The sequence below is a fragment of the Anolis sagrei genome, chromosome 9, assembly GCF_037176765.1.
Source record: "Anolis sagrei isolate rAnoSag1 chromosome 9, rAnoSag1.mat, whole genome shotgun sequence".
Classification (NCBI taxonomy): Eukaryota; Metazoa; Chordata; class Lepidosauria; order Squamata; family Dactyloidae; genus Anolis; species Anolis sagrei.
Genome location: NC_090029.1, coordinates 25,816,232 through 25,844,195, shown reverse-complemented (window position 1 = coordinate 25,844,195; position 27,964 = coordinate 25,816,232). Strand labels below are relative to the sequence as shown.

At 41.4% G+C, this 27,964-nt stretch overlaps 1 protein-coding gene across 1 annotated transcript; it reads right to left on the bottom strand.

Annotated features, from left to right (window-relative positions):
- Window positions 1–3,020: 3,020 nt before the first annotated feature.
- Window positions 3,021–27,468, bottom strand: SORD (sorbitol dehydrogenase). The gene is made up of 9 exons (XM_060755342.2): window positions 27,266–27,468; window positions 23,940–23,973; window positions 18,925–19,089; window positions 17,883–18,042; window positions 15,205–15,323; window positions 13,596–13,661; window positions 12,683–12,858; window positions 11,767–11,888; window positions 3,021–3,672 (listed from the first exon to the last, which is right to left on the bottom strand). The coding sequence occupies exons 1-9, from the start codon at window positions 27,335–27,337 to the stop codon at window positions 3,507–3,509; spliced, it is 1,080 nt and encodes a 359-aa protein (XP_060611325.1). The 5' UTR covers window positions 27,338–27,468; the 3' UTR covers window positions 3,021–3,506.
- Window positions 27,469–27,964: the final 496 nt, after the last annotated feature.

Below are 27,964 nucleotides of genomic sequence, written 5' to 3'. Positions count from 1 at the left end.
TTCTTTTTTTTTCTTTTTTTTAGGGTAGTCCAATCTTTTTTCCAACTTAGACCACAGGCTTCGTAGTAAGTTCTTAGATCTGGAAGTCTCAAATTATTTAGCTGCTTGTGCTCCTTCTATTTTATCAGTTTCGATACTTATTTATTTAAGCAATGCTTTTGGTATGAAATAAATACGCCTAAGACGGCACGTACAGAGAACAACTGGGAAGTGACACCAGTCTCCCGATGTTCAGGAAGTGCATATCGGTGACCAAATCTCTTAATTTCTCTGGAACTCTGAATAGGTTAAACATTTCTCTCTGGCACTTTATTGCCATATCCCCACCCATACCTATCAAGTATGCAAATCCATGGCTTCTCCTTTGGTGATGCATTTTGATGACTTTATGGGAGTCAGTTCTATCAGCCTCTCCTTTGGATTGAGTGGCTTATCTTATCAAAGGTGCATCACGTCAGAGAACTTAAGGCATTTCTCAAATTGGGCAGGAATGGACTTCCAGTCACTTCCTTTTATCAACAAAGGGCCTTTTTTGGCCCTAAAATAATACGGGAAGGACAGAAAATACCCCCCAAGCCTCTTAAAGATAATTTTTTAAAACACCATTTTTGGAAGGTACAGTCGTCTAAATTCCCATAGTTCTCCGGCTTTAAATAATCAGACAAAAGCAATAGATTGTTCTGGGTTGCTGTGAGTTTTCTGGACTGCATGGCCATCTTCCAGAAGCATTCTCTTCTGACATTTCACCCACATCTATGGCAGGCATCCTCAGAGGTTGTGAAGTCTGTTGGAAACTAGGCAAGTGGGGTTTATATATCTGTGGAATGATGTCCAGGGTGGGAGAAAGAACTCTTGTATGTTGGAGGCAAGTGTGAATGTTGCAATTGGCCAGCTTGATTAGCACTGAAAAGCCTTGCAGCTTCAAAGCCTGGCTGCTTCCTGCAAAACCCCACCTCCTCCAAGGTGAACTGAACCACCTCAACTGGGCTCCCCAGGCCAATGGAGACTGCACCACAGACATCATAAGAGTTGCAAGGCCAAGAACAAGCCTTGAGAGTCATGACAACAATCCACCCAGAGGAAAAGTGTTCTTGCCATACATCAAGGGGACCACTGACCGCAGAAGGAAGCTGATGAGGAAACATAACATACAAACGAGCTACAGGTCCTGCTGTTAGTCCCAGCTTCTGCTAACCTAGCAGTTCAAAAACATTCAAATGTGAGTAAATCAATAGGTACCACTCTAGCAGGAAGGTAATGGCATTCCATGTAGTCATGCTGGCCACATGATCTTGGAGGTGTCTATGGACAACGCGGCTCTTCAGCTTAGAAATGGAGATGGGCACCACCCCCAGAGTAGGACACAACTGGACTTAATGTCAGGGGAAACCTTTACCTTTACTAATAGATAATTATTCTATCATTATTTATTAATAAGGAGCCCCCGGTGGCGAAGTGGGTTAAAGCGCTGAGTTGCTGAACCTGCTGATCAAAAGGTTTCAGGTTTGAATCCTGGAGCAGCGTGAGCTCCTGCTGTTAGGCCCAGCTTCTGCCAACTGAGCAGTTTGAAAACATGCAAATGTGAGTAGCTCAGTAGGGGCTGCTCCGGCGGGAAGGTAACTGCGCTCCATACAGCCATGCTGGCCATATGACCTTGGAGGTGTCTACAGACAACGCCAGCTCTTCGGCTAGGAAATGGAGATGAGCACCAACCCTCGGAGTTGGGCATGACTGGACTTAATGGCAGGGGGAAACCTTTACCTTTACTAATAAATAATTATTCAATTATTATTATTAAGGGAAACCATTACTTTTACCTTAAGATGGATACAAAGAACTGTGGTTTGAACGATGCAATTTGAACTGCAGTTATGTGCAAACGATTGGGAAAGTGTATAAATATTGTCTAAGCAGGTTTTCATGGCTGGAATCACTGGGTTGTTGTAGTTTCTTGGGGCTGGATGGCCATGTTCTAGAAGCATTCTCTCCTGACGTTTCACCTGCATCTGTGGCAAGCATCCTGGCCTCAGGCCCTTTCCTTTTTCCCTTCTATCCTTCCCTTCCACCTTTCATCCTTCCTGCCCTCTCTCCTTCTCTTTCCTTTCTTCCCTTTTATCTTTCCTTCCTTCTGTTTCCTCCCTCCCTTCCCTTTCTCCATTTCCTTCCATCTTTTCATCCTTCTCTCTTTTCTTCCTCTTTCCCTTCCTTCCTTCCTTCCTTCCTTCCTTCCTTCCTTCCTTCCTTCCTTCCTTCCTTCCTTCCTTCCTTCCTTCCTTCCTTTCCTTCCACCCTTTTCTCCTTCCCTCCCTTTTGTCTTTCCTATCATTTCTTTCCTTCCTTCCCTTCCTCCCTTTCCCCTTCCTTCCTTCCCTCTTTTTTCTCCTTCCATCCTTCCCTTCCTCCCTTTCATCCTTCCTTTCTTCTCTTTCCTTCCTCCTTACCTCCTTTCCTCCCCTCCCTCCTTCTCCTTCCATCCTTCCCTTCCACCTTCTTCCTTCTCTTTCTTTTCTTCCCTTTTCTTTCCTTCCTTCTGTTTCCTAACTCCCTTCCCTCTCTCCATTTCCATCTTTTCAGCCTTTCTTCCTTCGCTCTTTTCTTCCTCTTTCCCTTCCTTCCTTCCTTCCTTCCTTCCTTCCTTCCATTCATCCTTCCTTCCCTTCCACCCTTTTGTCCTTCCATCGCTTTTGTCTTTCCTTCCGTATCTCCCTCCTTTTCCCCTTTCTTCCTTCCCTTTTATATTTCCCTCCTTCCCTTAAGCAGCTGAGGCGAAAAAGGAAGGGGCCCGAGGCCAGGATGCTTGCCAGAGATGCAGGCGAAACGTCAGGAGAGAATGCTTCTAGAACGTGGCCATCCATCCCCAAAAAACCTACAACAACCCAGTGATGTCCAATCATTTGCTCAAATCTGATACAGAGGAGTTGCGGGATTGTATGACAAAGCAGGCCAAATCCACAAAAGTCAAATCTACCTTCGACTCATCCCAGTTGCATGAAAGACATAGAGTTGCGGAGGCAGATTACTCATCGGAACGATTTTATTTCCAAGTTACCCTGAGTTTAACGGACAATGACATTTCGGAAAAATTAGTACCTCGTGATGGCTTAGACGATCTGTAAACGGAGCTAGATGATTGAAAGGCCGGATCAGTGTAATGGGACATTGAGTGAAATATCTTGTTAGTGGTTCCTGCCTGAGGCCCTTGTGGAAGCCCTGGGATTTGGGAGTAAATTACAGTCCCATCTCTAAGCCAGAGCGCTTGCAGAAACATGCCGACATGCCCTTAAGGGGTTTAACGTTATGAGGAAGAGCCTTTTCCTACAACAGTCATGGAAGGCACGGGCTTAGGTCATCCCCACAGGGCTCAAAAGCACAGATCCCTCCTCCCCATTATGGTCACAACCCGAGGTCAAACCAGGCACTTTTCTCCGTTTCCACTAAAATATCTTCTAAGTACTCCATCTTCATTAGAAGTAGGATGGAGCATTCTTGCTTCTTTTGTTTACATTTTATGGATTCTGGTCACTGGGATCACATTTCAGCATGATTTTTATCCCGACGCCTTTTTTGGTGGCTTCAAAAGCATCCAGGGCTTTTTCTAAAGGAAAGCGATGGGTGACCAATGGCTGGACATTGACTTTTTTGGACGCAAGCATCGCAATCGCCATGGGCCACCTACGAAACAAAAGGAGAGAGGTTACAAGTTGACCAAAAGAACCCCCAATGTCCTCTGAATACAAGGGTTGAATGAAAAGTAATGCCTCCAATATCATAACTCCTCAACAGATGGCAGTACTGGTATGCAGCAGGTACTGGCTTGCTCAGTAGACTCTCCTCTACAGTTCCGTTGTGGCAGGAAGCCTTAGCATTGATGGATCTGTACCCAACTTGGCACGAATACTCAATATGTCCAAATCTGAATACCGCTGGAATTTGGAGGAAATAGTCATTGACATTTGGGAGTTGTAGTTGCTGGGATTTATAGTTCACCTGCAATCTAAGAGCATTCTAAACTCCACCAACAATGGAACTGAACCAAACTTGGCACACAGAACTCCCATGACCAACAGAAAATTCTAAGATTCTAAAATATCTAATGTGTGCCACGCAAATGCTTCGTATATGTCTTCCGACTTACAAAACTTCCAATTTTCTTACAATTTCAGAAACTTTTTTTTGCACATGCCTAATAAATACCATTGCATACCTCAGTTTGTATGTTGCAGGCTACAACTCCCACCTACATATTGCCTCAGATATTCTAAGAACAGTGATGCAAAAAGGTTAAATTTCCAGATTATGTCATTTATCTTCCCTAATCTGGCATTTTCTGGATGTTTTTGCACTATAGAACCATAAACCCCAACCAGCATGGACACAAGCTATGTTGACTGGGACGTCAAGTTGGAAACAGCCATCTTACACTCAAAGTTCACTGATGTTTATTCATTTTGTGATATCTGGAAATATGCAGTCTTGAGTAGCCAAGTATTATGTAAAAGTCATTTGGTCATAATATAGACCAATCTCCCTGTTGTGCCACCTCTACAAAGTTCTGGAGAGACTTATGTTGCATAGAATTATGGAAAAAATAGACCCATGTCTGATTCCACAGCAAGCTGGCTTCAGGAAAGTCAAAAGCTGCACATCGCAAGTGCTGAAGCCATAGAAGATGGCTTTGAAAGGCAGCAGATTACAGGAGCTGTCTTCATAGACCTGTCAGCAGCTTATGAGACTGTCAACCACCGCCTTCTCCTGAGAAAAATGTATAATATCACAAAGGACTACCACCTCACCCGCCTCATAGGAAACCTGCTACAAAACAGGAGCTTTTTTGTTGAGTTCCAGGGCCAGAGAAGCAGATGGCGGAAACAGAAGAACCACCTGCCTCAGTCAGGGGAGCATGCTTGCTCCATCCATGTTCAACATCTACACAAATGACCAGCCACTGCCAGAAGGGACAGAGAGTTTCATCTATGCTGATGATCGTGCCATTACCACTCAAGCAGGGAGCTTTGAGATGGTTGAAAAGAAGCTCTCCGAAGCTCTAGGTGCTCTTACTGCCTATTACAGGGAAAACCAGCTGATCCCTAATCCATCTAAAACACAGACATGTGTTTTTCACCTTAAGAACAGACAAGCATTACGAGCTCTGAGGATTACCTGGGAAGGAATCCCACTGGAGCATTGCAGCACACCCAAAGACCTGGGAGTCACTCTGGACCGTGCTCTGGCCTATAAGAAGCACTGCCTGAATATCAAGCAAAAAGTGGGTGCTAGAAACAATATCATACGAAAGCTGACTGGCACAACCTGGGGATCACAACCAGACACAGTGAAGTCATCTGCCCTTGCGCTATGCTACTCTGCTGCTGAGTCTGCATGCCCAGTGTGGAACACATCTCACCACGCTAAAACAGTGGATGTGGCTCTTAATGAGACATGCCGCATTATCACAGGGTGTCTGCACCCCACACCACTGGAGAAATTACACTGTCTAGCCAGTATTGCACCACCTGACATCTGCCGGGAAGTAGCAGCCAATAGTGAAAGGACCAAGGCAGTGACATCTCCAACTCATCCCCTGTTTGGGTATCAGCCAGTACGACAACGACTTAAATCAAGAAATAGTTTTCTAAGATCTGCAGAGACACTCGCTGGAATATCCCAGCAAGCGAGAGTCCAAAAATGGCAGGCTCAAACCCAGAACCTCAAACCATGGGTGATACCAAATGAGAGACTCCCTCCTGGGCACACAGAAGACTGGGCAATTTGGAAGGCACTGAACAGACTGCGCTCTGGCACCATGAGATGTAGAGCCAACCTTCAGAAATGGGGCCACAAAGTGGAATCCACGACATGCGAGTGTGGAGAAAAGCAAACCACTGACCACCTGCTGCAATGCAACCTGAGCCCTGCCACATGCACAATGGAGGACCTTCTTGCGGCAACACCAGAGGCACTCCAAGTGGCCAGATACTGGTCAAAGGACATTTAATCAACTACTAAGCTTGCAAACTTTGTGTTTTGTTTGTTTGTTTGTTTTGTTTTGTTTTGTTAAAAATGTAATACAACTGTCTGATTGCTCCTGACACGATAAATAAATTTGGTCATAATAATGCAGTATGTAAATAATTTCCAAAAGAACATTTGTTTTCAAACTTGGTTGGGGAATCCACATCAAACGTCAGGGTAAATCAGAAAAAGCACCAAGTTGTGTATATGCTTTTGAAATCCCCGCACTGGTTTAGCAGGCAAGATGAAAAAAAGATCAATTGCAAAAGGTGGGGAAAAACATCTTCTCATCTCCTTTCACAACGTCTTTGCCGGGAAAAAGATTTAGAGATCTCAAAAGTATGCGCGCTATTTTGTGCTCTTTTTGATTAACTGATAAAGATATTAACTTGACATTGATATTGTGATTTATTTGATGACCATCATGGTCGCTTCTGCGTTCTGTGTCAAAAGAACATCAAAAGCCACCTGAGGCCCCATCTTCACTGCCACCATAATGCACGTCAAACTGCATTATATGGCAAGTGTAGACTCATATAATGCAGTCTAACTACATTGAACTGGTTTATATGTCTACAAAGTGTTTCACAACCTGGGGGTTGGGACCCATGGAAGGGGGGTCATGAGGGGTTGTCAAAGAAGTCGCCAAAGAGTATCAAAAACACAGTATTTTCTGTTGGTCAGGGGGGTTCTGTGTGGGAAGGGTTTGGTGGACATTGACCTTGAGTTCTGGAGTTGTAATTCACCTACAGTGTTCCCTCACTTATCGCGGGTGTTACATTCCAGGACCACCCGCGATAAATGAAAATCCGCAAAGTAAGGACGCTATATTTATTTTAATATTATTTTAATATTAGCGGTCCCCTGACACACGTTGCTGTGTCCCAGACTGGTGATCTGGAAAATAAAGTAATGAGGAAGTGTTGGTTTCTAACCTATGTAATGTCTTGATGCTTGTGGGTAAACAGTATTTCTTGCTGTTTCTTTGTCAGTGTTGATGTGAAGAGTGTCTGGTTTGCCTACTCTGCAACATGCAACATAGAATTGTCCTTCTTTAGGGGACCCTTTCAAAGCTATGATACTATATATCTCTGTGTGTGTGTGTGAATCACATATATCTATCTCTATCTATGGCTGGATGGCTCTTTGTCAGGAGGGCTTTGATTATGTTTTCTTGCCCTGGTGAAGAGAGTTGGACTGAATGGCCTTAAGTATGGGGGTTCTGAGTGGGAAGTTTGGCCCTGTTCTGTCATTCGTGGGGTTCAGCATGCTCTTTGATTGTAGGTGAACTATAAATCCCAGTAACTACAACTCCCAAATGTCAAGGTCTACTTCCCCCAAACTCCATCTGTGTTCACATTTGGGCATATTGAGTATTCCTGCCTTGAAGGAACTCGCTGGTGTGAACCTCCCTCCAGCCTTGCATGATCTCCCTCGCCCGCATATAAACACCATGCTGCCATGCACTGAGCACGCATGCTCTCCCCTCTCTGCTTGGAGTCTCTGGAACAGTCCTCCCATTGGCTGAGAGGCCTGCCAATCACAGCAAGAGGAGGGATTTTGATGAGAGGATTCGCCGTGTGTTTCCAAAAAGGAAGAGAAAGACAGGCAGAGAGATCTTCAGCCTTCTCTGCCAAAGGGGTTCCTAAGACCATCAGAAATATATGTTTAAGAAAGAAAAATAAGAAAAATAAGAAAGAAAGAAAAAGGGAAAAGAAGAATCACAAGGGCTAAGACATTGCAGGTCACAGATTATGTTTTTTTATTATTATTATTACTCAGGATATTGTGTGAAAGAAGAAATGTACATCTTCACTTGAGGAATCTGGAAGTTTAAGGGGAAATCTATATAATATTTGTACTTTATCGATGTCGATGTGTATGTGGGTTTTTTTCCCTTTTCTTTCTTTTTACCTTCTTTTATTCTTTTTGTTTATGCTTTTGTCCTTTTCTTTTTACCCTTTTGTATGGTAACTTTGGTACCGATATGTAGGTATATTAAGGTATATACATGCGAAACCATACACTTATATATATGTATGGATTTAACACACATGTAGGAAGTCATACAAGTCTTGTTATTGTTGTACCTATTTTCACATTTATATTTGTTGCGTCCAGTCTTCGTTAATAAAAAATGAAATGCAAAAAGAAAAGAAAAGAAATATATGTTTTCTGGTGGTCTTTGGCAACCCCTCTGAAAACCCTCATGACCCCCCAGAAGTCCTGATCCCCAGGTTGAGAAACACTGTTTTAGACATTTCCATGAACAGAGGCAGCCCTAGGTAATTTTCAATGGTAAGCAAACAGTATCCCCAACCAATCACTGATATATATTTTCTGTTCGTCGTGGGAGTTCTGTGTGCCATATTTGGTTCAATTCCATCATTGGTGGAGTTCAGAATGCTCTTTGATTGTAGGTGAACTATACATCCCAGTAACTACAACTTGCATATGTCAAGGTCTATTTTCCCCCAAGAGCGCCTCAGGAGCGCCCCTGGGCAAAATCAACTATATTGCAAATGCTTACTTTGCGTAATGGGTTCAACCACCCCTGTCCATGAATTTTTTATGCAACCTCACAACCTCTGAGGATGCTTGTCATAAATGCAGGCGATACGTCAGGAGAGAATGCCTCTAGAACATGGTCGTATAGCCTGAAAAAATCTACAACAACCCATTTTTATGCAATGTTTACAGTAGGCTCTGCAGAAGATGCTTCAGCTGTACGTCACAAAAAGGAAAATCAGCCTGTTCAGCAGGCCTTGAAAATACTGATTCGTTATCAGTAAATGTTTAAATTCTTCACCTATTTAATATCCCTATACCCCCAGGGACACATAAACATTTATCTGACTGAAAAGGGGTCCCAAAGGAAAAAGGGTAAGAAGTCCAGCTCTAAGGGAAGACCTGGGATTGTCATTTACACGCAAATTGGCTGGTCCTGTATAATGTCACAGAGCTTGGAGTGGTGGCTTTTTTTTTTTAACTGCAATTCCAGAAATCCTTCACCCAACGTGGCCAGTATTTCAAGTTTTTGCACAAACACAATTTAGACTGTTACAGTAAAGAGCATCGCAAAAACAAAGAGCCTTTTCTGAAACCGAATGCATTTCTCGTGGATGTGTCACAGAATTATGAGAAACCGGAAGACGCCGAAATGCAATGGGAGGCAAATACTTATAGGGATTGCGTGCCTTCGGCCATATTGCAAAGTTTCCTTGGAAAGATCTTCTCAAAGGTTGAAAGTGCACGACTTGCCTGAGGTCACCCAGTGGATTTCTATGTCTGAGAAGGAATGCAAAGAGTCATAGTCTTACTTACCTTACTTACTTACTTAGGTGATACCTTGTTATCTGAGGGTGATGGTCCTCCAAATTCGGTGTCCTGGCAGTGGGTCCGTAGCTGACTGTGGAGCCCTATTTTTGACCTGCATGTTCTCCCGCAGTGAGGGCATCAGTTTCCAGGTGGAAGGCAATTCCGGTCGGGGTTGGTTTGACGCGCCTTCCTCTTGGCACGTTTCTCCCTTCCGCCCTCCATTCGTGCTTCTTCAAATTCTGCAGCACTGCTGGTCACAACTGACCTCCAGCTGGAGAGCTCAAGGACCAGGGCTTCCCAGTTCTCGGTCTCTATGCCACAGTTTTTAAGGTTGGCTTTGAGCCCATCTTTCAATTTCTTTTCCTGTCCACCAACATTCTGTTTTCCATTCTTGAGTTCAGAGTAGAGCAACTGCTTTGGGAGATGGTGGTCAGGCATTCGGACAATGTGGCCGGTCCAGCGGAGTTGATGGCGGAAGACCATCGCTTCAATGCTGGTGGTCTTTGCTTCTTCCAGCACACTGACATTTCCCCGCCTGTTTTCCCAAGAGATTTGCAGGATTTTTTGGAGGCAACGCTGATGGAATCATTCCAGGAGTTGCATGTGATGTCTGTAGACTGTCCACGTCTCGCAGGCATATAGCAGGGTTGGGAGGACAATAGCTTTATAAACAAGCACCTTGGTCTCCCTACGAATGTCCTGGTCCTCAAACACTCTGCTTCATTCAGAAAAAAGCTGCACTCACAGAGCTCAGGCGGTGTTGTATTTCGGTGTCGAACTGCATTAAGGGGTCGCAGCATTAGGAAGGTTTCCTTAGGAAGGATAATGTAAGGGCTCACAGGCGTATAGCAGGGTTGGGAGGTCAACAGCTTTATAAACAAGCACCTTGGTCTCCCTTCGGATGTCCCAATCTCTAAACACTCTCTGTGTTGTGACACAGCTGGAATCAGAGTGTTTTTCTGACGAGGATGATGGGACTCAGGTTCACAGTTTGGTTCAAAATGTCCCTACTATAGACAATGAAGAAGAAAAGCACTTCCCCACAGCAAGGCATGAGAGTGTCAATACTGAAAATAGCCAGATGCAGATTGACTCCAAGAAGGAGGTCATCTCTTCGCCTGGTTCTCAGCCTGATAATGAGCAAGCAGGGAAACAGGCTGATGCTAACGAGCAGATTGACCTTGATGATATGGGAACTTTCGATCGGGCTGACTGGTTGGAATTCCGTGTTCGAAGGAGTGAAAAGATAGCTAACAAGAGTGAGGCCAGAGGCCAAAGAAACACCTCATGTTTTGCAAAGGGTATTAAACAGGGTGTTTGAGACCAGATCTTTGTCAAAGCAACTTTGTGTTTGCCTAAGGAGCTTGCTTAGGCTAGGCTGGATTATGTTGCAGTCTTTGTGTTCATGGTTCCAGGACTTTGTCATGTTCTCTTGGGTCTTGCTTTGCTGATGCCTATTGGATTATGCTTCAAGTGCTATGCTATCCTGATCTTTTGGAACATTAACCTTTGCTTTTAAGAATTTTTACCTTTTATTTTTAATAAACCATAAAGACTTCTGGCTGTGTGCAGTTTGGTGTTTTCAGCAAGGTGAATCTACTCTGAGGTGCAACACTCTGCTTCATTTGGAAAAAAGCTGCACTCACAGAGCTCAGGCAGAGTTGTGTTTCAGTGTCAGTGTTGACTTTTATGGAGAGGGGGCTGCCAAGGGAGCGGAAATGGTCCACATTTCTAATGCTACACCATTAAACTGTATCTCTGGCATTGGAGAGGGATTGGCTGGTGACTGCTGGAAGAGGACTTTAGTTTCCTCGATGTTCAATGACAGGCCAAGCTTCTCGTAACCTTCTGCAAAGGGGGTTTAGAGTGGCTTGTAGATCTTCTTCTGAATGCGCACAGACGACGTTGTCATCAGCATATTGGAATTCTGTAACAGATGTTGTTGTGACTTTGGTTTTGGCTTTCAGTCTGTGGAGGTTAAACAGCTCGCCATCTGTCCAATAGAGTATTTCCACTCCGATGGGAAGCTTCCCATCAACAAGATGAAGTATCATAGCGATGAAGATGGAAAATAAGATTGGGGCAATAACACATCCCTGATTCCGTAGTCTAAAGCAGGCATGGGCCAATTTGGGCCCTCCAGGTGTTTTGGACTTCAACTCCCACAATTCCTAACAGCCTCAGGCCCTTTCCTTTACCCCCTCAGCTGCTTAAGCGGCTGAGGGGGGGAAAGGAAGGGGCCTGAGGCTGTTAGGAATTGTGGGAGTTGAAGTCCAAAACACCTGGAGGGCCCAAGTTGGCCCATGCCTGGCCTAAAGTTCATATATATTACAACACACTGGGTCTCACTGCTTATCAAGTACATGTTAAAGCCAGAGAAGCACATCACAACTCCAAGTCACCCATCATCCCTTTCTCTCTCTGGAATATACTCACGTATTGCAGTATCGAAATATCCCCCGGATATCCACTTCCCGGATAGCAGCGTTCACAATAGGCACTGTTACCATTTCAGGGCCAAGGCCCACCAAAACCAGAGTTCCACCAGAACGAGTCACCTGGGGATCAAACAAAATATTAGCCAAAGAGTTCCAATACCATTCATCTTGCTGGATTGGTTGTGGGGAAATTTCGCCCCTAAAGCTAATACTGCACCAGCAAAAACATTAATTTGATGTGTTTTCTCTCATTTCATCCTCCAACAAGTTGTAGAGAGATTGGCAAAATTAAATATTGGACTATAATTAATAATTTATTATTATTATTATTATTATTATTATTATTATTATTATTATTATTAAGTGGTTGAAATAAAAAGAGTAATAGTGTCTTTTTATTATTACCATTATGATTATTATTTTTACTAAGTGACTGCCATAAATAAACATCAATGATGCCATTATTATTGTTATTGTTATTATTATTATTATTTGTACTAAGTGATTGTGATTAAGAGCAATGGTGCCGTTATTATCTATTAATAATATTGATTATTATTATTGATTATTACTATTATTATTACTTTTATTACGTGATTGCCATAAAGAAACAGTAATCGTGCCTCTGCCTCCTCCTCCTCCTCCTCCTCCTCCTTCTTCTTCTTATTATTATGGCGTGTCTGGAGAGCTGTTACCTTCTCACTGAAGCGGTACCTATTGATCTACTCATGTTTTCGAACTGCTAGGTTGGCAGAATCTGGGGCTAACAGCGGGAGCTCACCCCATCCTGGGGATTCTAACCGCCAACCTTTCAGTCGGCAAGTTTTTCAGCTTTGAGGTTTAACCCGCTGCACCACCACCGCTCCCAAATCATCTCTATATGGATCAATATTGATCATTTAAAAGATGCTTACATAGATTCCAGTTTGGATACAGGCCTGAGCTCCAGTGCATTCCAGGCTGATGTCAGGCATGCAACCAAGGGCATTTTTTACTGCCTTGGCCAATTCTTCGGGGCTTTCGCCTTTTACCTGGATGGTGAAATCAGCCCCAATTTCCTTAGCCTTTTCGAGACGAGAGGCAGATAGATCTATAAGAGAAGAACACAGGTAACAAAAACAGTTGCAATTGTACCATTAGAAAAGCATGCTGAGACTGCTAATGTCTCTCAAACAAATCCATCAAGATGGTCGCCACAGCTCCAACATTCCCATCAGAAACAAAACTTTACTTGTCATACAGTTCAGGAGGATCTTATTGCTAGGGAAAACCACCCTAATATAGCAGAGCATCCAAAAACAAACAGGATAGTAAAAGTTTGAGCTTCATCTCACAGCATGCAGAATTATGGTTGTTATTTATGATTATGTTATGTTAAACAAATAAGCTACTGAACTTGCTGACCAAAAGGTCGGTGGTTCGAATCCAGGGAGCAAGGTGAGCTCCCATTGTAAGCCCCAGCTCCTGCCAACCTAGCAGTTTGAAAACATGCACGTGTGAGTAGATCAATAAGTACCGCTTCTGCGGGAAGGTAACGACGCTCCATGCAGTCATGCTGACCACATGACCTTGGAGGTGTCCCCGGAGAACGCCGGCTCTTTGGTTTAGAAATGGAGGTGAGCACCACCCTACAGAGTCGGACACGACTAGACTTAATGTCAGGGAAAACCTTAACCTTTACTGAACAATGCTCTGTTCTGCGTGGACCTGTTTTTCTCTTGGCCCTGAAGGAGCTTTGGACACACGCTGACAACAACAGCACTTAATCCCACGTGAATCTTGAGAGCTGAACAACGTAAAGGAGAAGCAGATGATTGTGTTCCTTACCAGTTATAACAACTTGTGAAGCCCCCATTACCTTCGCAATCAGCAAAGACACAAGCCCAATAGGACCTGAAAAAAAAACAGAAAGGGATACATACATTCAGGGAGCTTTGTATTAGGCCCCTTCCACACCGCTGTATAAAATTCACATTGAACTGGATTATATCATAGTGTGAACTCAGATAATCCAGTTCAAAACAGATATTGTGAATTATCGGCCTTGATATTCTGTGTTATATGGCTGTGTGTGGATTTTTTATAATATTATCCTTCATCAAACATTTCTAAAGTGTATTGTCGAAGGCTTTCATGGCTGGAATCACTAGGTTCTTGTGGGTTTTTTCGGGCTATAGGGCCATGTTCTAGAGGCATTTCTCCTGACGTTTCGCCTGCATCTATGGCAAGCATCCTCAGAGGTAGTGAGTTTACAAAGTGGTTTACAGAGCCATTCTGAGTCATTTTGCTGACAGAGGCAACACTGCAAACAAAGGGGCATGGAAGACTTGCTCCCATCCCCTGGCAAGTGCACTTTGTCTAATGGTGCAATCGTATCTGTATCTCAGACCAGGTCTCGTTGAGGGAGCTAATAATAATAATAAAAAAACTTTATTTATACCCCGCCACCATCTCCCCAAGGGACTTGGAGCCTAGCCCAACAACACATCAATAAAACAGAAAAACAATAAACAAAACAATACAATGCAATACAATGCAATACAAATTAATATAAATCACATATAACAATAACACACGAGGATTTAAAAGCCTATGGACAGGACAAATGTAATAATTTAACATTTTAAAAATAATGCTGGGCATGAACAAGGTAGGATATATCTGGTAGGAGGGTTTTTAAGAAGTGTGTCCAATGCAATCCAGTAATTAAAGTGCATTTGTAAGGACATTTTGCTGGGAATTATTTCTTTATTCTGGAAAGGCACACTGGAACAGCCACGTTTTCAGGCTCCTCCTAAAGACCGCCAATGATGGGGCATGCCTGATATCCTTTGAAAGTGAATTCCAGAGTCAGGGGGCCACCACCGAGAAGGCCCTCTCCCTCGTCCCCACCAAATCGTGTCTGCGAGGGAGGCGGGAGCATGAGCAGGGCCTCCCCGGAGGAGCAAAGAGATTGTGTGGGTTCGTACAAAGAAATGTGTTCACGAAGGTAGGCGGGTCCCAAACCGTTCTGGGCTTTGTAGGTAAGGACCTGCACCTTGAATTGGGACCAGAAGATGAACGATAGCCAATGGAGCTCCTTAAACAGGGAGGCTGACCGCTCCCTGTAAGTCACACCAGTTAGTAAGCTGGCTGCCGCCCGTTGTACCAATTGGAATTTCCGGGCCGTTTTCAAGGGCAGCCCCACATAGAGAGCATTACAGTAATCCAATCTGGAGGTGACTAAGGCATGGACCACCCTGGCCAGATCCGACTTCACAAGGTACGGTCACAGTTGGCGCACGAGTCTTAATTGTGCGAAGGCCCTCCCGGCCACCGCCGACGCCTGAGCTTCAAGCGTAAATTATGAGTCCAGGAGGACACCCAAGCTGCGGACCTGTGACTTTAGGGGGAGCTGCAAGCTTGGAAAAGCAAACAAAAGAGGTGTTATCCATACCAGCACCACAAATGAAAACTTTGCTTCCCAGGGTCACTCCAGCCCTTCTGCAAGCATGGATCCCGACGGAAAGGGGCTCAATGAGGGCTCCTTCCTCAAACGTAACGTTATCTGGAAGCCTGCAACAAGACAAAACAAAGAGACCTTTCACCTAAAATGAAACCCTCATAAACCATTCTGAGTGCCTTCAGGGATAAATAAAGTTGTTGTTGTTGTTGTTTGACAAACAACAAGATTCAAACACAGCAAACAAGATCACTGTCCTGGCTTGTATATTTTATCACACGTTGGACACTTTCCTATGATTATTATTATTATTTGATACACAACAAGATTAGTACACAGCAAACAAGATCACTATGCTGGCATTTGTACACGTCGGACCCTTCCCAAGTGTTTAGGACTGTAATGTATAAAGTTGTTGTTGTTATTGTTATTGCTATTAGGCACACAGCAAGATTCGAATACAGTAAACATGATAACTGTCCTGGCTTTTGTATTTGATCACACATCGGACACTTTCCTATTATTATCATTATTATTATTATTATTATTATTATTATTTGATACACAACAAGATTAGTAAACAGCAAACAAAATCACTATGCTGGCGTTTTATATTGGATCACACATCAGACACTTCCCAAGTGTTTAGGACTGTGATGTATCGGTGAATAATGCATCCAGAACCGAGTAGGGTGGTCTTTTGCAGCTGACCAATGGTAATTTTGTCAGCGCCGATTGTTTTTAAGTGCAGGCCAAGGTCTTTAGGCACTGCACCCAGTGTGCCAATCACCACTAGGACCCCCTTGTCTTCCTTGTGCCAGAGTCTTTGTAGTTTGATCTTTGCAGTTCGATGATGATGATGATAATGATTATTATTATTATCATTATTATTAGAAACACAACAAGATGAGTACACAGCAAACAAGATGACTATGCTGGTTGTTGTATTGGATCACATGGCAGACACTTCCCAAGTGTCTAGGACTGTGTAATATATTGGCTAATAATAATAATAATAATAATATAATATGAGATCTATATGCTGGAGATATGAGATCTATATGCTGGATTGTTGTTGTTGTTGTTGTTGTTGTTGTTGTTGTTATTCTGCATAGACCTTAGGCTGCCTAATTTTCTCCTCTGCCACACTCCTGATTTTCTATTTCATGGAAAAACACTGTTTTGCAAGTAGAAGCAAGCCAGGAAAAAAGGTTTTTTAAAAAACTTTTGTGAACTTTGCATGGCAATTGTAAATTATCAACATATACAGTCAAGGCTTTTCTACTGGGTAAATCATGGAAACAGAAACATAAATCCATCAGGGAGCTTTGTTGTCATTATGCCAGAGAGGCTCATCTAGAAAAGATATCCTGCAGAGAACCTCTTTAGTTCTCAATTGTGTCTTCCCCTTCCTCTTTGGGCCCTTCCACACCGCCATATAACCCAGAATAGCAAGGCAGATAATCCACAATTAGGAGCCCTTGGTGGCACAGTGGGTTAAACCGCTGAGTTGCTTAACTTGTTGACTGAAAGGTCACAGGTTCGAATCTGGAGAGCAGCATGAGCTTCCGCTGTTAGCCCCAGCTTCTGCCAACCTTAGCAGTTCGAAAACACCAACCCCCAGAGTCGGACACGTCTGGAATTAATGTAAGGGGGAAACCTTTTCCTTTACCCAATCCAAAATATTTATTTATTTATTTATTTATTTACAGTATTTCTATTCCTCCCTTCTCACCCCGCAGGGGACTCAGGGCGGATCGCAATGTACACATATATGGCAAACATTCAATGCCAAAGACACACAACAAATATAGACAGACAGTCAGAGGCTATTTAACTTTTCTGGCCGCCAGGGGAGCTGTTGCTTTCATCGTCCATCTGCGACACTGATGAAGTACTTCCGCATTCCCCGCATGCTTTACTGGAGTCTGTTTTATGGCCTCGTAAATTAGTTAAATTAGCCTCCCAAACATAGATGGTACCTCATTTTCCTTCTTGACAGATGCAACTGTCTTTCAGGTTGCAAAGGTCGACAACAAGCTACACAATTGGTCGGAAGCTCACTCCGACCCAGGCTGGCTTCGAACTCATGACTTTTTGGTCAGAAGTGAACTTAATGCAGCTGACTCCCAGCCAGCTGCACCACAGTCCCAAATATCTGCTTTGAACTGGGTTATTTGAGTCCACACTGCCATATAATCCAGTTCAATGTGGATTTTAGACACAACCATTATGCTACTAAAAAGAGAGAAAATAATTCCTCAATGTCACTTCCGACCAAGCATTTCTTACTACTTATCAACTCATCTAGTTAACTGACAACATTTGGACTTGACAACTTTTTCTAATCATCGACTCAAGTGTCTTTTTTACTGTTACTTTCAGCAATGGTTAATAATTGCTTTTTCTTAGTAAGGCTGTAAGAAGACACCGGGCAATGATCCATAATCCTGTCACTCATTACGAGCGATTAGAGGTTTAGAAACACTTGGACGATGAGGATGAATCACATGCCAACTATCTAATCCTTCCTTTTAACCTGCACGTCCAAATACTTCTCAGATCGAAAAATATAATTGTATACAGTGACAAAACAATTACTTTGGTTTTAAACCCCGCTTGGCTCATCTTGCTCCACAATGCACCATTCCCAAAAGGTATCGGCAACTCACTTGTAGCAAAAGTTGGCATCATGCTTGTAATAGCGGCATAGGTTTCCATCATCCGGAGGGGTTGCACAGAAGAAGATGGTCGGGGAGAGGTTGTAGCGCCCCGTTTTGCAGAACTGATCATTTTCTCGGGGAACCCCAGGTTCAATCGCCACTCTGTCACCTGGGAGACAATAAAGGGCAGAGCGAGATAGGAGATTTGGGCAACTTCTCGTGCTTTCTCATGTGTTTAAGGAGTATTCAGACAAGACAGCACTCAGCTGATCTTTGGTTATGGGCCCAGCACTCAGCCGATCTTTGGTTATGGGCCCAGCAGCCAGCTTAACATTAGTTATGGGCCCAGCACTCAGCTGATCTTTGGTTATGGGCCCAGCACTCAGCCGATCTTTGGTTATGGGCCCAGCAGCCAGCTTAACATTAGTTATGGGCCCAGCACTCAGCTTAACTTTGGTTATGGGCCCAGCACTCAGCTTAACTTTGGTTATGGGCACAACACTCAGGTTAACCTTGGTTATGGGCCCAGCACCCAGCTTAACTTTGGTTATGGGCCCAGCACTCAGCTTAACTTTGGTTATGGGCCCAGAACTCAGCTGATCTTCGGTTATTGGCACAACACTCAGCTTAACTTTGGTTATGGGCCCAGCACCCAGTTGATCTTTGGTTATGGGCCCAGCACTCAGCTGATCTTTAGTTATGGGCACAGCACTCAGCTTAACTTTGGTTATGGGCCCAGCACTCAGCTTAAGCGGCTGAGAGGGAAAAGGAAAGAGCCTGAGGCTGTTAGGAATGATGGGAATTGAAGTCCAAAACACCTGGAGGGCAAAAGTTTGCCCATGCTTGGGTTACAGTCTCGGAACCACACATAGGCCTCAGTTCCTAGTCTAGCACCAAGTGGATGGTGAGGGAAATGCTACTATCCTCCAGAATCTTGATTTTGCGAACCATTTCACATGAAAGGCACTATATGAATGTTTCTAGGAATCAATAACCACTCAATCACAAGCAGGAAAATATGTCTTATGATGACAGAATGGCCCTTGCTCACCTTTTTTCAACTGTGTTACTGCAGACCCCACTTTGACGACTGTTCCTGAGGCCTCGTGGCCCAGCACCATTGGGGCCTTCACCACAAAATCTCCAATCCGCCCGTTCTGCCAATAGTGCACATCAGAGCCGCAGATCCCGACAGAATGCATCTTCAAAAGCACTTCTACCAGAAAAGAGACAAGGCAAAGAATGAAAACCTGTGAGAAAAATCTGCGATCTGCAGTATTTAAAAAGTTGGGTGGCTTAAATCCGTAGGTAATTGTACTTGGTCTTAAGAAAAACTATGGACTCAAACAATGATGGATCTGGACCAAACTTGGCACGGATATGTGAACATTGCTGGAGTTTGGGGGAAAATAGACCTTGTCATTTGGGAGTTCTAGTTGCTGGGATTTATAGTTCACCGCCAACCAAAGAGCATTCTGAACCCCACCAACGATTGAATTGGGCCAAATTTCCCACACAGAACCTCCATGGCCAATAGAAAATACTGTGTTTTCTAATGATCTTTGGCGACCCCTCTGACACCCCCTCGCAACCCCCAGGTTGAGAAACGCTGGTCTATACTAAACTAACTGCTCCTCATTGAGAACTTGAGACTTGGGCAGTGTGGGGTTGAATCCCAACACTTAGAACTGACCCACTAAAATAAATGGGAGCCATACTAGTAAACTCACACAGCTTCACTGGTTCTATTGTCAGGACTAAACTGTACAAGAAGTGTTAAATATTGTAAGCACGCCAATGAATAGACCTAATCTTTTAAGCAGAGAGTTGGCATAATGAGGTGGTTTAAATGTTCGATTACAACTCTGGAAAGCATGGTTTGCATCCCCACACTCAGCCATAGAAATTCACTGTGTGGCACTGGGCACGTCACAGTCTCTCAGCCTCAGAGGGAGGAACAGACCATATCCCTCGACAAACCTAATAATCATAATCATCATCATCATTGTCATCATCTTTATTTATACCCCTCCACCATCTCCCCAATGGGGAGGCTTAAATGAGGCCAAGCCCAAACAACAAATTACAGCAAATAAAACCAAAAACGCAAACCAAAAACGCAGACAATAAACAACAACATCATAATTGCATAAAACATGTGAATGCATAGCAATATAAAATTACAATAAACATAATCACAGTGACAATGGGGGGGGGGGCTACATGTAATGATAAAAAGAAAAAACTAATTAAAAACTGGGTTGTTGTAGGTTTTTTTCTGGCTATATGGCCATGGTCTAGAGGCATTCTCTCCTGACGTTTCGCCTATATCTATGGCAAGCATCCTCAGAGGTACCTTTGAAACCTACTGTAGAGGGGACTGACTCACCATAGTGGGAGTTGTAGTTTACCCTACAGCCAGAGAGCACACAGAACCCCATTGTTGATGCATCTAGAGCAAACTTGCCCAACATAACAAACTTTAAGTATTGATGGAGTTTTAAATATGGGCAGTGGCTAAATATCCCCCCCCCCCCCCAGCATGTGATGATCCCAACCTAGCGAGCATTTACACAATTTTATCCCTCTGTCTCATATTTTGCATTGGTGTTGTTTTGAAACATTATGCTACTCATTTAACATAATGTTTAGTCACATGTATAATTAGGCCTGGATCCATTCCAATGCAAAAAAAAAAAAACAACCCCAGAAAGTTTGAAAAGTAGTTGGCTTTTTGGTATTGTTTTCCTAGTTATGTGCTAATCAGAAGGTCTGAAATGGCGACGTTTCATTTCTTGTGTCTTTTCAGAAGACTGTGAGAACATTTCAACGATACGCTACCAACAGCAGGCAGGTTTGATTTGTGGACGTTTGAGTTTAATCACCATGGCCAAGATTTCCGTTGCAAGTTACATGCTAAGACATGTTGGATCTTTAATCTACCCGTCTGCCACATTTCTATGTCAGATTGAACTTGTTAACTTTCTGTTTGCTTTTTCACTCTAGCAGGGAAATCATGGATCAGATCACAGCGTTCAAGTTGCCTATTGCCTTAGGGCAACCCCATGCATTTCATAGGGTTTTCTCAGGCAAGGAATGCTGTGAAGAATCCTTACCTTTAGCAGCCAGAATGTAGGCCTAGCAAAGCCTGGCGGCCTAAACAGTTAGTGTGCTGGTACGACTGTACCAGGAGCTCCAACTTCTTTTCCTTTCTAATGAGTGTTTGCATGTATTCCAAAGTTCCATACATTTTGCAATAAGGTGGCTTCTCTTGGTTTGCAATCATAGGGCCAATAACCCATCAATTATCATAATGTTCTTTAGTTCCGCCCCTTTTTCTGGGTTAAGGAGGGGAAAGGGGGACCTCTAGTTCAGTTCACACAGAGAAGCCTTTCGTACAGGACGTGAATCAGTTCCACCTGTAGAAAGCTTCGTCTTTTACAGCTTTGCTGGGGGAATTCAGTCCCACAGCTCTACAGAGAACTACAGCACAGCCTTTGTTGGGGAATTTAGTTCCACAACTCTACAGCCAGCCTTTGCTGGGAAACAAAGGACTTCTTTCCGTTTGGAAATCTACACAGAGACTTTGGCCTGGTAAGGACCTCTGGCAGCAGCCATAACGCAAATTGGACCGGGTGTAGGGGCCCCACACCAGCAAAGCCTAAATACAGATTGCCTAAGGAGGGGGGTCAAGGATTTCCCTTATAGAAAGAAGAAACAGTTTATGAAGAAAGTTGCCTGTCCCTTGTGGACAAGATTTAAGCAAGCCACCAGTTGATCCAAAGCCTTGAAGTATTTGTTTGATATATTGAAGATTTAAGCAACAATAAAAACAAACTTTCTAAGTCTTTAAAAGAACTTTGTGTGGGGAAATTCGAAAGGCCTCTCAGCCGAGGCACCCCCGTCGTCCCGTTGGCCATTCAGAAAACACGTTTTGTCTACAGACTCTTTCACAGGCCCAGCGTGTGACAGCACAGTTAGAATGTGGGCCTAGCAAAGCCCTGGCAGCCATTTTAGATTAGGAAACAGGGAGAAGCCATCTTAGGTCAGTTTTCTTAGAGGGGGTGTGTCCTAGTCCAGTAAGCAAAGAGTAGATGGCCAGGATTGGTTAAGAATAGGGGGCGGAGCCTAACATTCGAATAGAGGAAAAAAGTGTACCTTTTGAATTGGAGGTTTGAATTTTGGCAGTTGGGATTTGTCAGTTGGGAGTTAGGTAGTCGGTTGGTGTTCACAGTCGGATAGTGCTAGATAGAACTGGGTTAATCTTTTGTAGGATTCAACGGCTAGAGAAATTAGGCAGGAGTACTGACAATGGGAACAGGACCTTGCTTATGGTCTGTTTCTTTTATTCCTGAGGAAGGCTAGGCCAAGGTTGTTTGGCTAGATTCCAGAAAATGGGAATTTGGTTTGGAATTATCATCAGAGATTAGTTTCCTGAGATAGTCTCCTGTTTGTTAACTCTAGATTTGAACCCAGTACTCATCTAAGAATTGTACATCAAACGTAACCAAAAGCTTTTGTGTCATTAACTTACAGAAACCATTACACATTTGTACCAGAAGAGTTTAAGCCTGTTAAATAAACGTTTTATTATAGTTAACACTTTACAACAGCCTGTGTGTGAACGTCATTGGTATTTTAAACCCTCTGAGGAAAATAAACACTATCGTAACACAGAAGGGTGTTACTAAGTATCCTCTCCACACATATAACTCAGCCTGAATACTAAACCATAAGGTGGCAGCGTACCCAATTGAAGAAGCCTTTTAAAAACCTCTCATTTCAAACGTTATTCAAATACATCTGCACACAGTTATATCTTTTCCTGTTTTATCAACTTCCCTCCTGTGATATTCCTTGTAACTGGTGGCACAGTGTTGTGATCCTTAGTGTGAAGTTCCTTATAATTGCTGGTAGCCTGTGGGATTCATAGAATCATAGAATCAAAGAGCTGGAAGAGACCTCATGGGCCATCCAGTCCAACCCCCTGCCAAGAAGCAGGAATATTGCATTCAAATCACCCCTGACAAATGGCCATCCAGCCTCTGCTTAAAAGCTTCCAAAGAAGGAGCCTCCACCACACTCCGGGGCAGAGAGTTCCACTGCTGAACGGCTCTCACAGTCAGGAAGTTCTTCCTAATGTTCAGATGGAATGTTCAGATTCACTATTCAAGAATTCCTTATTCCTTCTACCTGCTAAAAGAAGCTCCTTTGGTGTGAGGCTTTGTTATAAATGCCCAGGTCACCTTGACAATTGTTCAAAGTTGGAAGGAAGGTGGGATCAAGAGAAAAAGGACAGAGAGCCAAGTCAATTTTGTGCATGAATTGCACCTTCACACAATCCTATGCCTGTTTCAATGCTATTGCCATAATTTTATGATGCAATCTGAGTTTTTGAGTTGGGTTGCCTAAGCACCACGTCTATGGTGTTAATAACTTTCAAGATCAACAACACTTTTCTAGATCAGTGGTTCACAGTGTTTCACAGCCTTGGTCTTCCAGGTGCTTTTTCCAACCGTCAGGAAAGCTGGAAGCTGAAGTCTGAAACATCTGGAGGACCAAAGGTTGAGAACCAGGAGACACTGTCTAATTCGGGGGTCCTCAAACTAAGGCCCGGGGGCCGGATATGGCCCTCCAGGGTCATTTGCCTGGCCCTCGCTCAGGGTCAACCTAAGTCTGAATTGACTTGAAAGCACACAACAACAATAACAATCCTATCTCATCAGCCAAAAGCAGGCCCACACTTCCCATTGAAATACTAATAAGTTTATATTTGTTAAAATTGTTCTTCATTTTAATTATTGTATTGTTTTAAAGTATTTTTTGCACTACAAATAAGGTGTGTGCAGTGTGGATAGGAATTCATTCATTTTTTTTTTCAAATTATAATCCGGCCCTCCAACAGTTTGAGGGACTGTGACCTGGCCCTCTGCTTAAAAAGTTTGAGGACCCCTGGTCTAATTAATGAACCATCCTGGTTTCGGATTCAACAAAACAACCTTTCATATACACTGAAGCATACATAAGAAATCATAATTTGCATATCAACAAACCTAGTCAACCTACCATTAGGTCCTGGTTCAGGGATTGGTCGGTCTTCCTGCAAGAAAACAAAAGAAAGAAGATTCAACTTGCATGAAAACTGGCTGCTGCTTACATTAGGATTATATTGGATCCCGTTATTATTATTACCATTATAATTATTATTTTTACTAAGTGACTGCCATAAATAAACAGCAATAGTGCCTTAATATTATTACTAGTATTATTATTACTAGTATTATTATGAATTGTATTAAGTGATTGTGATAAATAAAGAGTAATGGTGCCCTATTATTATTTATTATTTTTATTATTTTCAATTATTACTATTACTGTTATTACTATTATTAATAATTTTATTATGTGACTGTCATAAATAAAGAGTAATGGTGCCTTATTATTATTATTATTATTATTACTTGATATGACTAGTATTATTATTGTTAATTCTACTAAGTAACTACCATAAATAAAGAGCAACGGTGCCTTGTTATTATCAATAATAATAATAATAATAATTTTACTAAGTGACTGTCATAAATAAAAGAATAATGGTGCCCTATTATTATTTGTATTATCATCTATTATTACTATTAGTACTATTGCTACTGTACCCTATTGTTACTATTACTATTAATTGTAATAAGTGACTGCCATAAATAAAAAGTAATGGTGCCTTATATATAGATTCTTATAATCTATTTTGTTGTTACTATTATTACTATTCTTATTTGTCATATATATATATATACATATATATATATAATTACTGTTATTAATTTTATTAAGCAACTGTCTGAACTGCCTATATTCTTATAGTCTATTTTTATTATTACTTTTATTACTATTCTTAATTGTCTTTACAATATATATTTATAGTCTATTTTTATTATTACAGTTATTAATTTTATTAAGCGACTGCCATAAATAAAGAGTAATGGTGCCTTTTATATATATTCTTATTATATATATATATATATATATATAGTCTATTTTTATTATTAATTTTATTAAGCAACTGCCCTAAATAAAGAGTAATGGTGCCTTATTATATACATATATATTTTTATTATTACTCTTATTACTATTCTTAAGTGTCTATATATGTATATATATATATATATGTATATGTATAAATCTATTTTATTACTACTCTTACTACTATTCTTAACTGTCTATATATATATATATGATCTATTATTATTAATTATTAGTTTTATTAAGCCACTGCCATAAATAAAAAGTAATAGTGCCATATATATATATATATATATATTCTTATAATTGATTTTATTATTACTTTTATTACTATTCTTAATTGTCTTTACTATATATATATATATATATGTATGTATGTATTCTTATAATCTATTTTTATTATTACTTTTATTACTATTCTTAATTGTCTTTACTATATGTATATATATATATTCTTATAATCTATTTTTATTATTACTTTTATTACTATTCTTGTCTTTACTATATATATATATATATATATATATATGGCACCATTTCTCTTTATTTATGGCAGTTGCTATATCAAATTAATAACAGTAATAATAAAAATAGATTTTATATATATAGAGAGAGAGTGAGAGACAATTAAGAATAGTAATAACAGTAATAATAAAAATAGATTTTATATATATATATATATATATATATATATATATATAAAGGTAAAGGTAGTCCCCTGACATTAAGTCCAGTCATGTCTGACTCTGGGGTGTGGTGCTCATCTCCATTTCTAAGCCGAAGAGCCAGCGTTGTCCGTAGACACCTCCAAGGTCATGTGGCCACTGGCATGACTGCATGGAGCGCCGTTACCTTCCCGCCAGAGCGGTACCTATTGATCTACTCACATTTGCATGTTTTCGAACTGCTAGGCTGGCAGAAGCTAGGGCTGACAGCGGAAGATCACGCCGCTCCCCGGAATCGAACCTGCGACCTTTCGATCAACAAGCTCAGCAGCTCAGTGCTTTAACCCACTGCGCCACCGGGGGCTCCCCATATATATATATATATATATATATATATAGACAATTAAGAATAGTAATAACAGTAATAATAAAAATAGATTATATATAAATATATATATATATATATATATAGACAATTAAGAATAGTAATAACAGTAATAATAAAAATAGATTATATATAAATATATATATATATATATATATATAGACAATTAAGAATAGTAATAACAGTAATAATAAAAATAGATTATACATATATGGACAATTAAGAATAGTAATAACAGTAATAATAAAAATAGATTATATATATATATATAGACAATTAAGAATAGTAATAACAGTAATAATAAAAATAGATTATACATATATGGACAATTAAGAATAGTAATAACAGTAATAAAAAAATAGATTATATATATATAGACAATTAAGAATAGTAATAACAGTAATAATAAAACTAGATTATATATATATAGACAATTAAGAATAGTAATAACAGTAATAATAAAACTAGATTATATATATATAGACAATTAAGAATAGTAATAACAGTAATAATAAAACTAGATTATATATATATAGACAATTAAGAATAGTAATAACAGTAATAATAAAATTGGTTATATATAGAGAGAGACAATTAAGAATAGTAATAACAGTAATAATAAAAATAGATTATATATATATATATATATATATAGACAATTAAGAATAGTAATAAGAGTAATAATAAAATAGATTATATATATATTCTTATAATCTATTTGTATTATTACTGCTATTAATTAAGCAACTGCCATTAATAAAGAACAATGGTAACCTATTATTATTACCATTATAATTACAATTTTTATTTCACTAAGTGACTGACATAAAAGAGAAGAAGAGTGCCCTACTATTATTATTATAATATTATTACCATTATGATTACCATTTATTTTTTACTAAGCGACTGCCATAAACAAAGAGTAATGGTGCCTAATTCATGAAATGAATGGCAGAGAGATCAGGATGGCTGATATATATAAACAGATCTTGGAGTCTTGGTGGCCAAGAAGGTGAACATGAGCCAAGAGTGTAAGGCAGCAGCATCAAAAGCCAATTTTGGGAAGATTCAAAGGGAGTCTGGTGTGTAGGCCAGGCATGGGCCAACTTGGGCCCTCCAGGCTCTTGGGACTTCAACTCCCATCATTCCTAGCGGCCTCAGGCCCTTTCCTTTTCCCCCTCAGCCGCTTAAGCGGGAAAAGGAAAGGTCCTGAGGCCGCTAGGAATGATGGGAGTTGAAGTCCCAAGCGCCTGGAGGGCCCAAGTTGGCCTCCTCATTCGACAAGCCAGAGACACGCCATCATGGCGGCCTCGCATCCCTACCAGGCGCAGATCTCCGGCCTTGTGCACCACCACGGAGAGGTTGCCCTTCTCGCTCTTCCCGGAAGCCGCCATGACCGTCGTTGCTGGTGTTGCGGCTTCTCCTCCGCTGCCTTGAAGCCAGACACCCCCGGGGCCCCTCTGCCCGGCTTTTATGACATCGCCGCGGGTCAGAGTCCGCACTCGAGGCCGAGGCTGCAGGCCTTGCAGAGCGCTCACGCTTCAGTAATCTCTTAAAGGCGCCAGGCGCGCGGCCTTGAATGGAAGGGGCCCAAGGCTGAGCAACACATTCCTGTTTCTCTGTACTATCACTTAACTGGATTATATGGCAGTGCAGACTCATATATTCCAATTCAGTGCAGTTCAGTCTGCATGATATGACTCTGCGCTAGGACCCATTTATTTGTCATTATTATTATTATTTAATCATTGTTCTATTAATAATAATAACGAGCCCCAGGTTCCTTTTTTTGTATACCATCACTAAACTGGATTATATGGCAGTGCAGACTCATATATTCCAATTCAATGCAGTTCAATCTGCATGATATGACTACACTAGGACCCATTTATTTGTCATTATTATTATTATTATTATTATTATTTAATCATTGTTGTAATAATAATAATAACGAGCCCCAGCTTCCTTTTTTTGTATACCATCACTAAACTGGATTATATGGCAGTGTAGAACCATATATT

Excerpts from the sequence above, each read along its gene's own strand:
- SORD (XM_060755342.2), bottom strand. The coding sequence starts at position 27,337 with ATGGCGGCTTCCGGGAAGAGCGAGAAGGGCAACCTCTCCGTGGTGGTG. Across the intron at positions 19,090-23,939 it reads CCCTGAACCAGGACCTAATG|AAGTGCTTTTGAAGATGCAT; the intron begins GTAGGTTGACTA and ends CTTTTCTGGTAG. Across the intron at positions 3,673-11,766 it reads ATATTTCGATACTGCAATAC|GTGGCCCATGGCGATTGCGA; the intron begins GTGAGTATATTC and ends TTTGTTTCGTAG.